This window comes from Plecotus auritus (assembly GCF_963455305.1).
Source record: "Plecotus auritus genome assembly, chromosome: 9".
Taxonomy (NCBI): Eukaryota; Metazoa; Chordata; class Mammalia; order Chiroptera; family Vespertilionidae; genus Plecotus; species Plecotus auritus.
In genome coordinates, this window is record NC_137783.1 from 68,924,055 (window position 1) to 68,935,731 (window position 11,677).

The 11,677-nt window shown below is 47.6% G+C and overlaps 1 protein-coding gene across 1 annotated transcript in view; it reads right to left on the reverse strand.

Moving 5' to 3' along the window:
- Positions 1 to 9,889, reverse strand: part of CBL (Cbl proto-oncogene) — a 122,837-nt gene extending 112,948 nt beyond the window's left edge. Inside the window, exon 1 of the mRNA XM_080642159.1 lies at positions 9,487 to 9,889. Within this exon, the coding sequence (XP_080498285.1) occupies positions 9,487 to 9,675 (189 nt within the window). The 5' untranslated portion in view covers positions 9,676 to 9,889. The remainder of the gene's footprint in view (positions 1 to 9,486) is intronic.
- Positions 9,890 to 11,677: the final 1,788 nt, after the last annotated feature.

Consider the following 11,677-nt stretch of genomic DNA (forward strand, 5'->3'; position numbering starts at 1 on the left):
CTTAAAATTGAAAAAGAAATAAAGAGCTTCCCAGACAAGAAAAAGATAAAAGGAGTTCATCACTGCCAAACCAGCATTATATAAAATATTAAAGTCTTTTTTAAGAAGAAAAATCAAAAATCAAACATATGAACAATAAGATGGCTATATATATATATATATATATATATATATATATATACACACACACACACACACACACACACACACACACACACACAACTGAATCTAAAAAACAAAATAAATGAACAAACAGAACAGAGTCAGAGAACATTTTGATGATTGGGTGATTGGGAGGGAGCTTGGGGTTAGGTGAAAAAGGTGAAGAGATTAAGAAGTGCAAATAGAGTTACAGAATAGTCACAGGGCTGTTAAAGTACAGCATAGGGAATCATATCTAATAAAGAGGGAATATGCTAATTAACCATCACTCTGTCACAAAGATGGCTGCACCCACAGCTGAGGCCAAGTTCCCATAAGGAGCCTTAACAAGCAATCAGCAGGGACCTGAGGCTACGCCCTCCCCCACCCCCATGGGGCTCGACAGGGGACCTCAGGCTGGCAGGGCTTTACAGGGGATCTCAAGGTGCACTTCCCGTCCTGGTGCTGGGCTACGGGACCTCAGGCTGAGCCCCCCACCCAGCACCATGCCGGGAGACCTCAGGCTGCACCCCCCGCCCCAGCACTGAGCCAGGGGACCTCAAGGTGCACACCCAGTGCTGGGTCGGGGGAACTCAGGCCGAGCACCCTGCCCAGGGGGGACCTGAGGCACCACCCTCCTGCCGATGGGGCTTGACAGGGGACCTGAGGCTGTTCCCCCCTCCCGGTGCTGGGCTGGGGGACCTGAGGCTGCGCCTGCCCCCCCACCTGAGGGGGCTTGACAGGGGACCTCAGGCCATGCCCCCCACCCAGCGGGGCTTGACAGGGGATCTCAGGCCATGTCCCACACCTGGTGGGGCTTAATGGGGGACCTCAAGGCATGCCCCCCCACCCCAGTCTGGGCCCGGGGACCTCAGGCCATGCCCACCCCCTTCCCGGTCCTGGTGCTGGGCCAGGGGACTTGAGGCTATGTTCCCTGCCCATCGGGGCTTGGCAAGGGTGGGACTAGCTAGGTCTGGATCTATCCCAATGAGGGGGGTGGTGGCCGGGTCTGGGTCTCACGCGATTTTGAGGTGCATGTGGGTGGGCAGGGACTTGACTCTGGGTCCTGTGGTGTACCCCAGACTCCGACAGGAGGAAGGTTTTCATATACATTTTATTAATTTTCTTTCATCTCTGACACTTCTATTATAGAGAAAGGGCAAATAGCAATATTAAATTATTTCCTCTAATTAATCCCCTTTTAATGTGCACGAATTTCATGCACCGGGCCACTAGTATAGTCAATAATATCATAATAACTATGTATGGTGTAGATGGGTACAAGATTTATCGGGGTGATCAAATGTCTAATCACTGGGGTGTACACCTGAAACCAATATAATACAGAGGTGGGAAAAGTAGATTTACAGTTGTGAGTAAATAAAACAGAGTTTACTCTTATATTAATACTGGTGTCCCAGTGCACAGATTCATGCACATTGAAAGGAAATTAATTAGAATGTGGCCGGCAGGACTGGGTGAGACGGGCTGGACACACACTGAAGCCAACCTCCCGCAGTCCCCCCCCCCTGCCACCAGCCACACCTGAGGCGGCGCCATGGCTCGAAGAGCATCTGTGGAGTGAGCAGAGAGCCTTGAGCAGGTGGGGTTCCTTGGCCTGGCCTGCAGGAATTGGGCCTAAACCGGTTCTCCAACATCCCCCAAGGGGTCCTGGATTGCAAGAGGGCAGTTCTTGGGTGACACATCCTGGAATCACACTCCCTCCTCTCGGGCTCCGGGTTGCATCACCTGAGAACCGCCACTGCCAAGTCACCGCAGCTCAGCAGCTCCTGCATTGAGCATCTGCCCCCTAGTGGTCAGTGCACATCATAGCTACCAGTCAGACAGTCAGACAGTCACTTAGCCTTTTATATATATAGATTTCTTAGTCACTGTATTATTTATGTGTACTATAACTGTAAACCTATTTTTGCCAACCCCTGTATTGTCTATCAACTGTAATTGAAAAATTATGATTTAAATAAATTTATTGATGCATATGTATTTATTGCCACTTCCTTATTCATATTTATGTTCCTCTTTTTTTCTTTCTTCTTAAAAATGTCCCTTTAACACATTATAAATACTGTTTTGGTGGTGATGAATTCCTTTGGCCTTTTTTTGTCTGGGAAGCCCTTTACTTCTCCTTCAATCTCAAATGATAGCCTTGCTGAGCAGAGTAATCTTGGATGTAAATCTTTAATTTTCATCACTGAATATTTCAGCCTAATCTGGCAGGCAGTTTCTGTTGAGAAATCAGCTGACAATCTTAGGAGAACTCCCTTGTACTAGTAGGTAACTATCTTTCTCTTGCTGCTTTTAAGATTCTGTCTTTATCTTTTTTTTTAATCCTCATCCAAGGATATTTTTCTGTTAATTTTTTTAGGGAGAATGGAAGAGAGAGGGAAAAACGGAGAAAAACATCGATGTGAGAGAAACACATTGATTGCTTGCCTCCTGCAGGAGCCCTGACCAGGGCCAGGACAGAGCCTGCAACCAAGGTACCTGCCCTTGACTGGAATCAAACCTGGGACTCTTTGGTCCTTAGACCGATGCTCTATCCACTGAGCCAAACCAGCTAGGGCTCTGTCTTTGTCTTTAATCTTTTGCATTTTAATTATGATGTGTCTTGGTGTGGGCCTCTTTGAGTTCATCTTGTTTGGGACTCTGCACTTCCTGGACTTGTGTGTCTTTTTCCTTCATCAGGTTGAAAATTTTTCAGTCATTATTTCTTCAAATAGGTTATCAATCCCTTGCTCTCTCTATTCTCCTTCTAGTACCCCTATGATGGGGATGTTGTTGCATTTCATGTTGTACCAGAGGTCCCTTAAATGTTCCTCATTTTTTTAAAATACTTTTTTCTTTTTGCTGTTCTAATTGGGTATTCTCTGCTATCTTATCTTCCATATCACTGATTTGATCTTCTGCTTCATTTAATCTGCCTTTGAGTCCCTCAAGTGTATTTTTAATCCTCACCTGAGGATATGTTTGATTTGACAGAGGGAGAGGGAGAGATGGAGGGGGAAGGGGAGGGGAGAGAGAGGGAGAGGAAGAGGGGGAGGGGGAGGGGGAGGGAGAAACATTGATGTGATAAACATTGATCAGTTGCCTCCTGTACTCACCCTGACCAGGGATCAAACCCACAACCTAGATATATGCCCTGATCGGGAATCAAATCTGCAACCTTTTTTGGTGTACAGGACAATGCTCCAATAAACTGAGCCACCCAGCCAGGGCTTTCTAGTGTATTCTTCATTTCAGATATTGTATTCTTCACCTCTGATGGTCCTTTTTTATGCTTCGTATCTCTTTCGTTAAGTTCTTACTGAGTTCATCCACTCTTCCCCTAAGTTCCTTGGGCATCCTTACAGCCATTGTTTTGAACTCTGTATCTGGCAGATCCTTTTTCTGGGGGGTTCTTCTGTTTTTTTCGTTTGGAGCATGCTTCTTTGTCTCCCCATTTTGGCTGTCTCTGTGCATTTATTTCTGTGCATCAGGTCAATTTGCCCTGTGTTCCAGTCCTGGCAGGGTGGCCTTATGTAGCAGGTACCCTGCGGGGCTCAGTGGTACAGTCTCCCTGATCATTTAGTCAGGGTGCTCCAGAAGGGTTTCTGTGGGGGTTATGTGAGCCCTCCTATTGTCATTGTCTTGATTGCTATTTGACCTCCCGTGGATGGGGTTGGCCTTCAGCCTGGCTGACTATGAGGCTTGACCCCAACCACAGTGTATGAGTTGCTATGCAAGAGCTAACCACACAGCCCTAACAGGTTTGGCTCAGTGGATAGAGCGTCGGCCTGCGGACTGAAGGGTCCCAGGTTCGATTCCGGTCAAGGGCATGTACCTGGGTTGCGGGCACATCCCCAGTAGGAGGCATGCAGGAGGCAGCTGATCGATGTCTCTCTCTCATCGATGTTTCTAACTCTCTATCCCTCTCTCTTCCTCTCTGTAAAAAATCAATAAAATATATTTAAAAAAAAAAAAAAAAAAGAGCTAACCACACAAAGCAAAATTCACCCTGTAGGATCTGGTGCCTGCTGAAACTTCCCTTTGGGTGTGTGGCCTGTGAAGCTAACCATCTCCCTATATGATTTTTAACTTAAGTTTCAAGCAATGTTATTTGGTTTTACTTATTCAATTGATTAAATGATGCATATGATGATAATTAAAACATTTTAGAGATGTCCTTCCACCACTCACCTGGAAGACGCAGGCTTGGGTTTTTTCAAAATCTGGAGCTGAAAACACTGTTTTTGAACGCATGCTTTAAAGGGAAGCATTTTCCAATAAATTACATCCAATTTTTTAAAAAATCAACACCTTAATGTTTTAATGATGTAAACTTATTTAAAATAAAAACATAGTATTGACCTAAAATTCTGCCAGCATGATGCTCTACTTCAGAAGTGGGTAAACCACAGCCTACAGCTTTTTGTATACCTGCAAGCTAAGAATGGCTTTTACATTTTTTAAAAATATATTTTTATTGATTTCAGCAAGGAAAAGAGAGGGAGAGAGAGACAGAACCATCAATGATGAGAGAGAATCATTGATCGGCTGCCTCCTGCACACCCCCTACTGGGGATTGAGCCTGCAACCTGGGCATGTGCCCTTGGCCGAAATCAAACCCAGGACCTTCAGTCCACAGGTCAATGCTCTGTCCACTGAGCCACACCAGCTAGGGTAGCTTTTACATTTTAAAGTGTTGTAAAAACAACAACCAAGAATATAGGACTGAGTATGTGGACAGCAATGCCTAAAATATTTAATATCTGTCCCCTGACAGAAAAGTGTCCCACCTCCTGCTCTACTTCCTAATGGAATTTTGAGTGTCTCGCTAAACCAATGCCTTCATACTTCTATATTTACATTTAAGGGAATTTATATGATGTCTCTCTCCACTCCCCTGTCCAGTACTTTCTTTACTAGCCACTCTCTTCACATACAAGTGTTTATACAGGCATTACACAATATTCTGAGTTGGTTAAAACACACACACATACTCACACACACCACACACACACACACACACTAGGGGCTGAGCATGTCTTTTGTTTAATAACAAGCATTGTAGCACAAGTATTTTCCAACCAGTTTAAGTTCCACAATGGTTTAAAAAACTGAGCCTATGAATGAATTAGTGAATTGGGCCTATGTTGCCCAGAACCTATGACTATGCCAACTTCTCCATCTACATACATCCAATATTGCAAGAGGGCAGGAGACTAAAGATTTTCAGTGCTAAATCAATAAACTGCTTAACAATCAGCTGGAATAATATTCATCTCACTTCATTGACAAGGAAAAAACATGTATGAGATGGTGACAGAACTAAATTCAATAAATGTGTGAAACCTATGGATTTGACAGTAAGTTCTTCACCACTCAGACCACCTGAAGTCACATTTAAGACTTTCAACAATAAATATAGTGAAAAAAGAGAACATCTATGCTCAAAATGTCAAAAGTCAAGGAGATCATGTGACCTAACAACACTGCAGAAATATTCAGAAATTCTGGAAATAGTATGAACCTATCATACATCAGAAAGAACTGAAGTTTTCATTCCAGCACAACCAGTAATATGTGACACAGAGCTCAACGAGGACCACAAGCCACCTTCCGGGACAAGCAGCTGAGAGTAAAACACCCTCTCCCTACACTGACGTGGAAAAGCCAGAGCCTCCTCTCCTCGAAACTGTCAACACCTAAAAATCACCTTCACACAAAACTCTGAGTCCTCCTTGTTCTTCCCAAATAGTTAAACATTCTGCAGAAGAAAAAAAAACTAACACACATACTTTAAATAGATGAAGCGGTAAGACTTAAGAAGGGATCTTATATTGGACTACTTTACAGAAACTCAAAAGTTTGATTGAAGTTTATTATTTTTAAGAAGAGGTCTCTAATCAATACAATTTTGATACATTGCGTACACATTTTATATGAGACTAATTAGAAATACAAACATTTTTTATACCAGAAGAACCATTTTAGTCCTAACTGCAAATCCCTAAAATGCAAACCTACAAACTTCAGATTTTGAACACGTTCGTATTTTTTAAATTATTATTATTATTCACTTCACAGAGGAAGGGAGAGGGATAGATAAAAACATCAATGATGAGAGAGAATCATTGATCGGCTGACTCCTGCACGCCCCACACTGGGGATTGAGCCTGCAACCGAGGTATGTGCCCGGACTGGGAATCGAACTGTGACCTCCTGGTTCATAGGTCAATGCTCAACCACTGGGCCATGCCAACCGGGTTTGTGTTGTTGTTGTTTTTTAAATATATTTTATTGATTTTTTACAGAGAGGAGGGAGAGGGATAGAGAGTTAGAAACATCGATGAGAGAGAAACATCGACCAGCTGCCTCCTGCACACCTCCCACTGGGGATATGCCCGCAACCAAGGTACATGCCCCTGACCGGAATCGAACCTGGGACCTCTCAGATTACAGGCCGACGCTCCATCCACTGAGCCAAACCAGTCAGGACTGTTGTTGTTTTTTAACATATTTTTATTGTTGATAGTATCACAGATATCTCCCATTCCCACCTCCTCTGCCCCTCCTCCTAGCATTCATGTTGTTTTTCTAAAATATGTCAATGCTGTCCTGACCGGTTTGGCTCAGTGGATAGAGCATTGGCCTGCGAACTGAAGGGTCCCTGGTTCGATTCTGGTCAAGGGCATGTGCCTTGGTTGCAGGCACATCCCTAGTGGGGGGTGTGCAGGAGGCAGCTGATCGATGTTTCTCTCTCATCGATGTTTCTAGCTCTCTATCCCTCTCCCTTTCTCTCTGTAAAAAATCAATAAAATATATATTTTAAAAAAATAAAATGTCAATGCACTTAAAGTTCCCTTTACATGCCTAACTTTCTGTAACAGTTTTATTAAAATTTCTAATAACAAAATGAGCACTACAACACCCAATATAATCAACATAAAAATATTTGTATCATTGCCCTAGCCATGTGTTTCAGTCATTAGAGCTGGGCTTGCACACGGAAGGGTTCCAATTCCAGTCAAGGGCACGCCTCTGGGTGCATGGGGGGGTGCAACCAACCCAGACACATCAATGTTTTTCTCTCTCTCCCCCCTCCCTCCCTTCCACTCTCTCTAAAAATCAATGGAAAAAATATCCTCGGGTGAGGATTAACAAATAATAATGATACTTGAGCCTGAGGGGGTGGAGGAGGCCAGGAGCGGGCTACAGGAGGTTAATGGGGGGGAAAGAGAACCTATGTAATACTTTCAACAATAAAGATTTTAAGTAATCTTTGTGTCATTAATTACAGTATCAATTTAACATGAGAAAAAGTGGCTCTGAAACCACGGGTATGCACTACAGCAGTGGTTCTCAACCTTCCTAATGCCACGACCCTTTAATACAGTTCCTCATGTTGTGGTAACCCCCAACCATGAAATTATTTAGGCGACCCTGCTAGCGGTTCTCAACCTGTGGGTCACGACTTAGAGCCTAAGACCATCGGAAAACACAGATATTTAAATTACGATTCATTAACAGTAACAAAATTACAGTTATGAAGTAGCAACGAAAATAATTTTATGGTTGGGTGTCACCACAACATCAGGAACTGTATTAAAGGGTCGCGGCATTAGGAAGGTTGAGAACCACCGCACTACAGGATTGTTAGCTCACACACAGGACTTATTAAGCATTTATATAGCACGTTTATATTTGCCAAGTGCTTCATAATCATTTTTTATTATTGATTTCAGAGAGGAAGGGAGAGGGAGAGATAGAAACATCAATGAGAGAACCATTGATCAGCTGCCTCCTGCACACCCCCCACTGGGGATCGAGCCCATAACCCCGGCATGTGCCCTTGACAGGAATCGAACTTGGAACCCTTCAGTCTGCAGACCTACGTTCTATCCACTGGGCCAAACCAGCTAGGGCTCATAATCATTTTTATTAGTCGTTTCTAATCCAAAACAATACATGAAATACTTTTGAGAAGAGAAATCTTGGACCAGAAAATAACCAGTTTTACTCTGGAAATAACACCATTCTCTTACAATGTGCCAGATCCTTCTAATCACTTCTCATTTACAGTATACATTTAGCAGAAACAAGTTATTAATAATGTGAAAGAGATCAAGGAACTATAGTATTGAATTCTCTCGAACAAATTGTAGACTGCTTCAAAACACTCTTCAGTACTTGGGACTAACTACTGTATTTCGTTATATAGACACAAATACCAGGAAGTAAAGTTCTCCCAAAGGCCAAACTTAAAGTGGCTAATATAATGGTGTTATTTTTCAAACTTGCTTTAAAACAAATTTTTTAGCCCTACCTGGTTTGGCTCAGTGGATAGAGCATGAGCCTGCCGACTGAAGTTCGATTCCGGTCAAGGGCACATGCCCGGGTCGTGGGCTTGATCCCCAGTGGGGTGCGTGCAGGAGGCAGCCGATCCATGATTCTCTCTCATCATTAATGTTTCTCGCTCTCCCTCTCCCTTTCTCTCTGAAATCAATAAAAGATATATTTTTTTTAAAAAATTTTTAACAGGTAATCAAAGCAGCCCGTGGAGCAGGCGTGGTCAGGTGCTGTAGTGAGGAGGCAAGTCCGTTACACAAAGCAGAAGCCAGCCAGGCGGGTGTAAGGAGGAAGTTGAGCAGCTCGCCTGCAGCTTAGCACGCTCGGCCGGTGCACACCTTCCCCAAGGTCCTGGCTGCAGCTAGACCTGTGGTTTCATCCGTTCACAGGTGTGCCCGCAGGGTAGCCGCCAGGCTCGTGAGGACACAAACTTGAGCCAGCGCTGGCGGGGAGGCAAGTGAAACACACCTATTCCTTTCATCTTGGTGTTACCCTTAAGGAGAAAGAAAACTAAACGGCAACCGGAGTCCAGATGCCTGCGGGGTGGTCCCGACCGCGGTCTCTCCAGCCGAGCCGCTCCAGGAATAAGTTCCCAGCAACTCCCAGCTGAGCTGGGAACTCAAACACTTCCTCCTCCCGCCTCCCATCTCCCGGGGCAAGTCCGTGACCCACATCACTGCGCCCTGCGCGGCGCCCCAAACCCGCACCCCCACTGCACTTCCGCCCGGCGGCTCCCCAGCCAACCTGCACCCCAGGCCCCTTTGTCTCGCCACGCCACACGCACCACCTCCACGTCCCCACCCGCAGCTGCCGCGGCCCTTCCCCCACCGCCACCCGGCTCCCCGCCCCGCGACCCCCACTCCCAGCCCAGCACCCCGGCTCAGCGCCGCCCTGCCTCGCCTGACACGTCCCCTCCCCCCGCTTCCCGTTTCCTCAGCGCCGGCCCCGGCCCCGGCCCACGCCCACGCCCCCCGCCCGCGATCGCCAGGCCCTCACCTTGTCCATGAGCTTCCAGCACTTCTCCACCATCTTCTTGTCCACGGCGCCCGGCGGGTGGGGGCCGAGGTGGTGGTGGTGGTGCGGCTGGAAGGCGTCCTTCATGAGCCCGATCAGACCGCCAGGGCCCGAGCCCCCGGAGCCGCCGCCGCCCCCGGGCCCCGCGTTCTTCTTCACGTTGCCGGCCATGGCCGCGGGCGCGGGGCGCGGGGGCGCTGGGGCCGGGCCGCCGGCTCCGCAGGGTGGCGAGCCGGACGCGGGAGGGCGCACGGGGGCCTCGCCCAGCCGCCGGCGTCGGCGCAGGGAGAGCGGCGCAGGGAGGGGCGGTGTCGGGGCCGAGGGATCCGTCGAGCTCGGAGATCCGGCGTCCTCGTCCCCACGGGCCAGCGACCCCGCGCCGCCCGCTCACGGGCAGCAGCCAAGCTGAGCACCGTCTCCACCTCCTCCCTCCTCCTCGCCAGGCGGCCGGTGGGCGGGGCCGGGTGGCGAGGGCGGGGCCGGGCTGTAAGGGGCGGGGCCTGGTCCGAGTCTGCGTACTGGACACGGCCGGGCTGCGCGGGTCCCCGCGGGCTGCCCGTCCGGCGCTGGGCGAGTGGGTCCTGGGAACTTGACCGTGGGTCGCGGTAGGAAGAACCCGAATTCAAGTCTGTAGCCCCGGGCCGACAGAGGAGGAAGTGGCTCCTTCCCGCGGTGGAAGAAAGGAAGTGATTCCCACGCCATGAATGTAGCGATGAGTTCTGTACTCATACCCAGGTGGCCGCGGACGGGACTGAGAACGCTGCGGATCGTTGGAACTGATTAGACCTCAGAAAAAGGCTGGAGACAGGCGCGCCGTGAACTATTCTTCCAGCAAGCCCTTTGACCTCTGAAAACAAAACACTTCCCCCTTTTTTTGGCTTCTGAACACAAGTTCCTTTGCTGGGAATTGAGTATGTACTTAAGATCCCCTACTCAGCGCCTTGCACCGCTGCCGCCGGAGCCAGGCCCCGACCACAGATCCTGCAGGGCTGGGCCGGGCCGAGGAGTCCTCTGCAGCTCCAGGCACTTCCCCTTTTCTAATCTAAGAGTTCCGATGGAAGAACTTTGAAAAAAGGAACTTCCCTCCCAAAGAAGGAAGTGCCCTGCCCCAATTTGCTAATTCTGAGCCTCCTCTTGGGGAACTTGCAGACACTGGTGTGACAATAAGTACTCAGTTCCACCTTAGACCCTCCGCCTGGCTCTTCCACAAAACCCTTGACTGTTCGGGAATTGAGCTGATCAAGCACTCCTGCATATCAGGGAAAATCTCTCTAACTCAAGAGCCCTCAGCCAGTTATCCTGGCGCTGCAGTTCAAAGGCCTTGCTGGAAGGTTGAGTATGAAGTCAACAGTATCATTTCCTCCAAAGAATTTCCTTTCATTAGTTCCTATCTAGAAAGTTAGGGCACTCTCCCAAGGGAGAGTCTAGGCAAAGCTCTGAGATAATGGGCAAAGCTTAGCATCCCTAGTGCCCACCCTTGTGCCAGGCCCTCCTCCTCTCTCCTGGTCTATTGACATCTTTTCCACACTGGTTGTCATGCTGCCTCCAATCCATTCTGTCACCAGACGCGTCTTCTAAATATGGTTCTGACAGCATCACCAAAAAAACGTTAAATGCTCCCCATTCCTCCTGAATGAAGTTAAGAGCCATGATCTAACTCCAAAATACCTGGCGGTTTTACACTATTCCAATACATGGATCCTGTACTGACTCACCAAGTCACAAAATACCACAATTCTTTTCTTTCTTTCATAACCATTACTCAGAGTGTTACAGGCACTTCTCACCAACACCAGAGTGGTGTTCCTGGACAGCCCTCTGAGTCTGTGGGGGAGGGTGTCCCCAGCCTCAATCCTTCCCATGTAAATGAATTTATGCCAGAGGTCTTGACTGCATTTTGAAAAGCCAATTTATTAAAGCAGTTGGAGCATGCACCCTTACTGAAAAAGCAAAGCAAGCAAACCTATACATCTTATGAAGTGCAGACCGGCTCTCAGCTCATCTGAAGAGCAGGTTGGGTGGGGTCCGAGGTGTTATACATCCTCCTGGCTATAAGCTTCAACATTCCTTTGCTGGATATTTTGGTGCAAATGAATTCTCAAGGCCCCTGTTTACCTCGCTGTGGCCTTCCCAGAATTCCTGAGAAGCACCTACACTTTACCTTGCCCCGCCT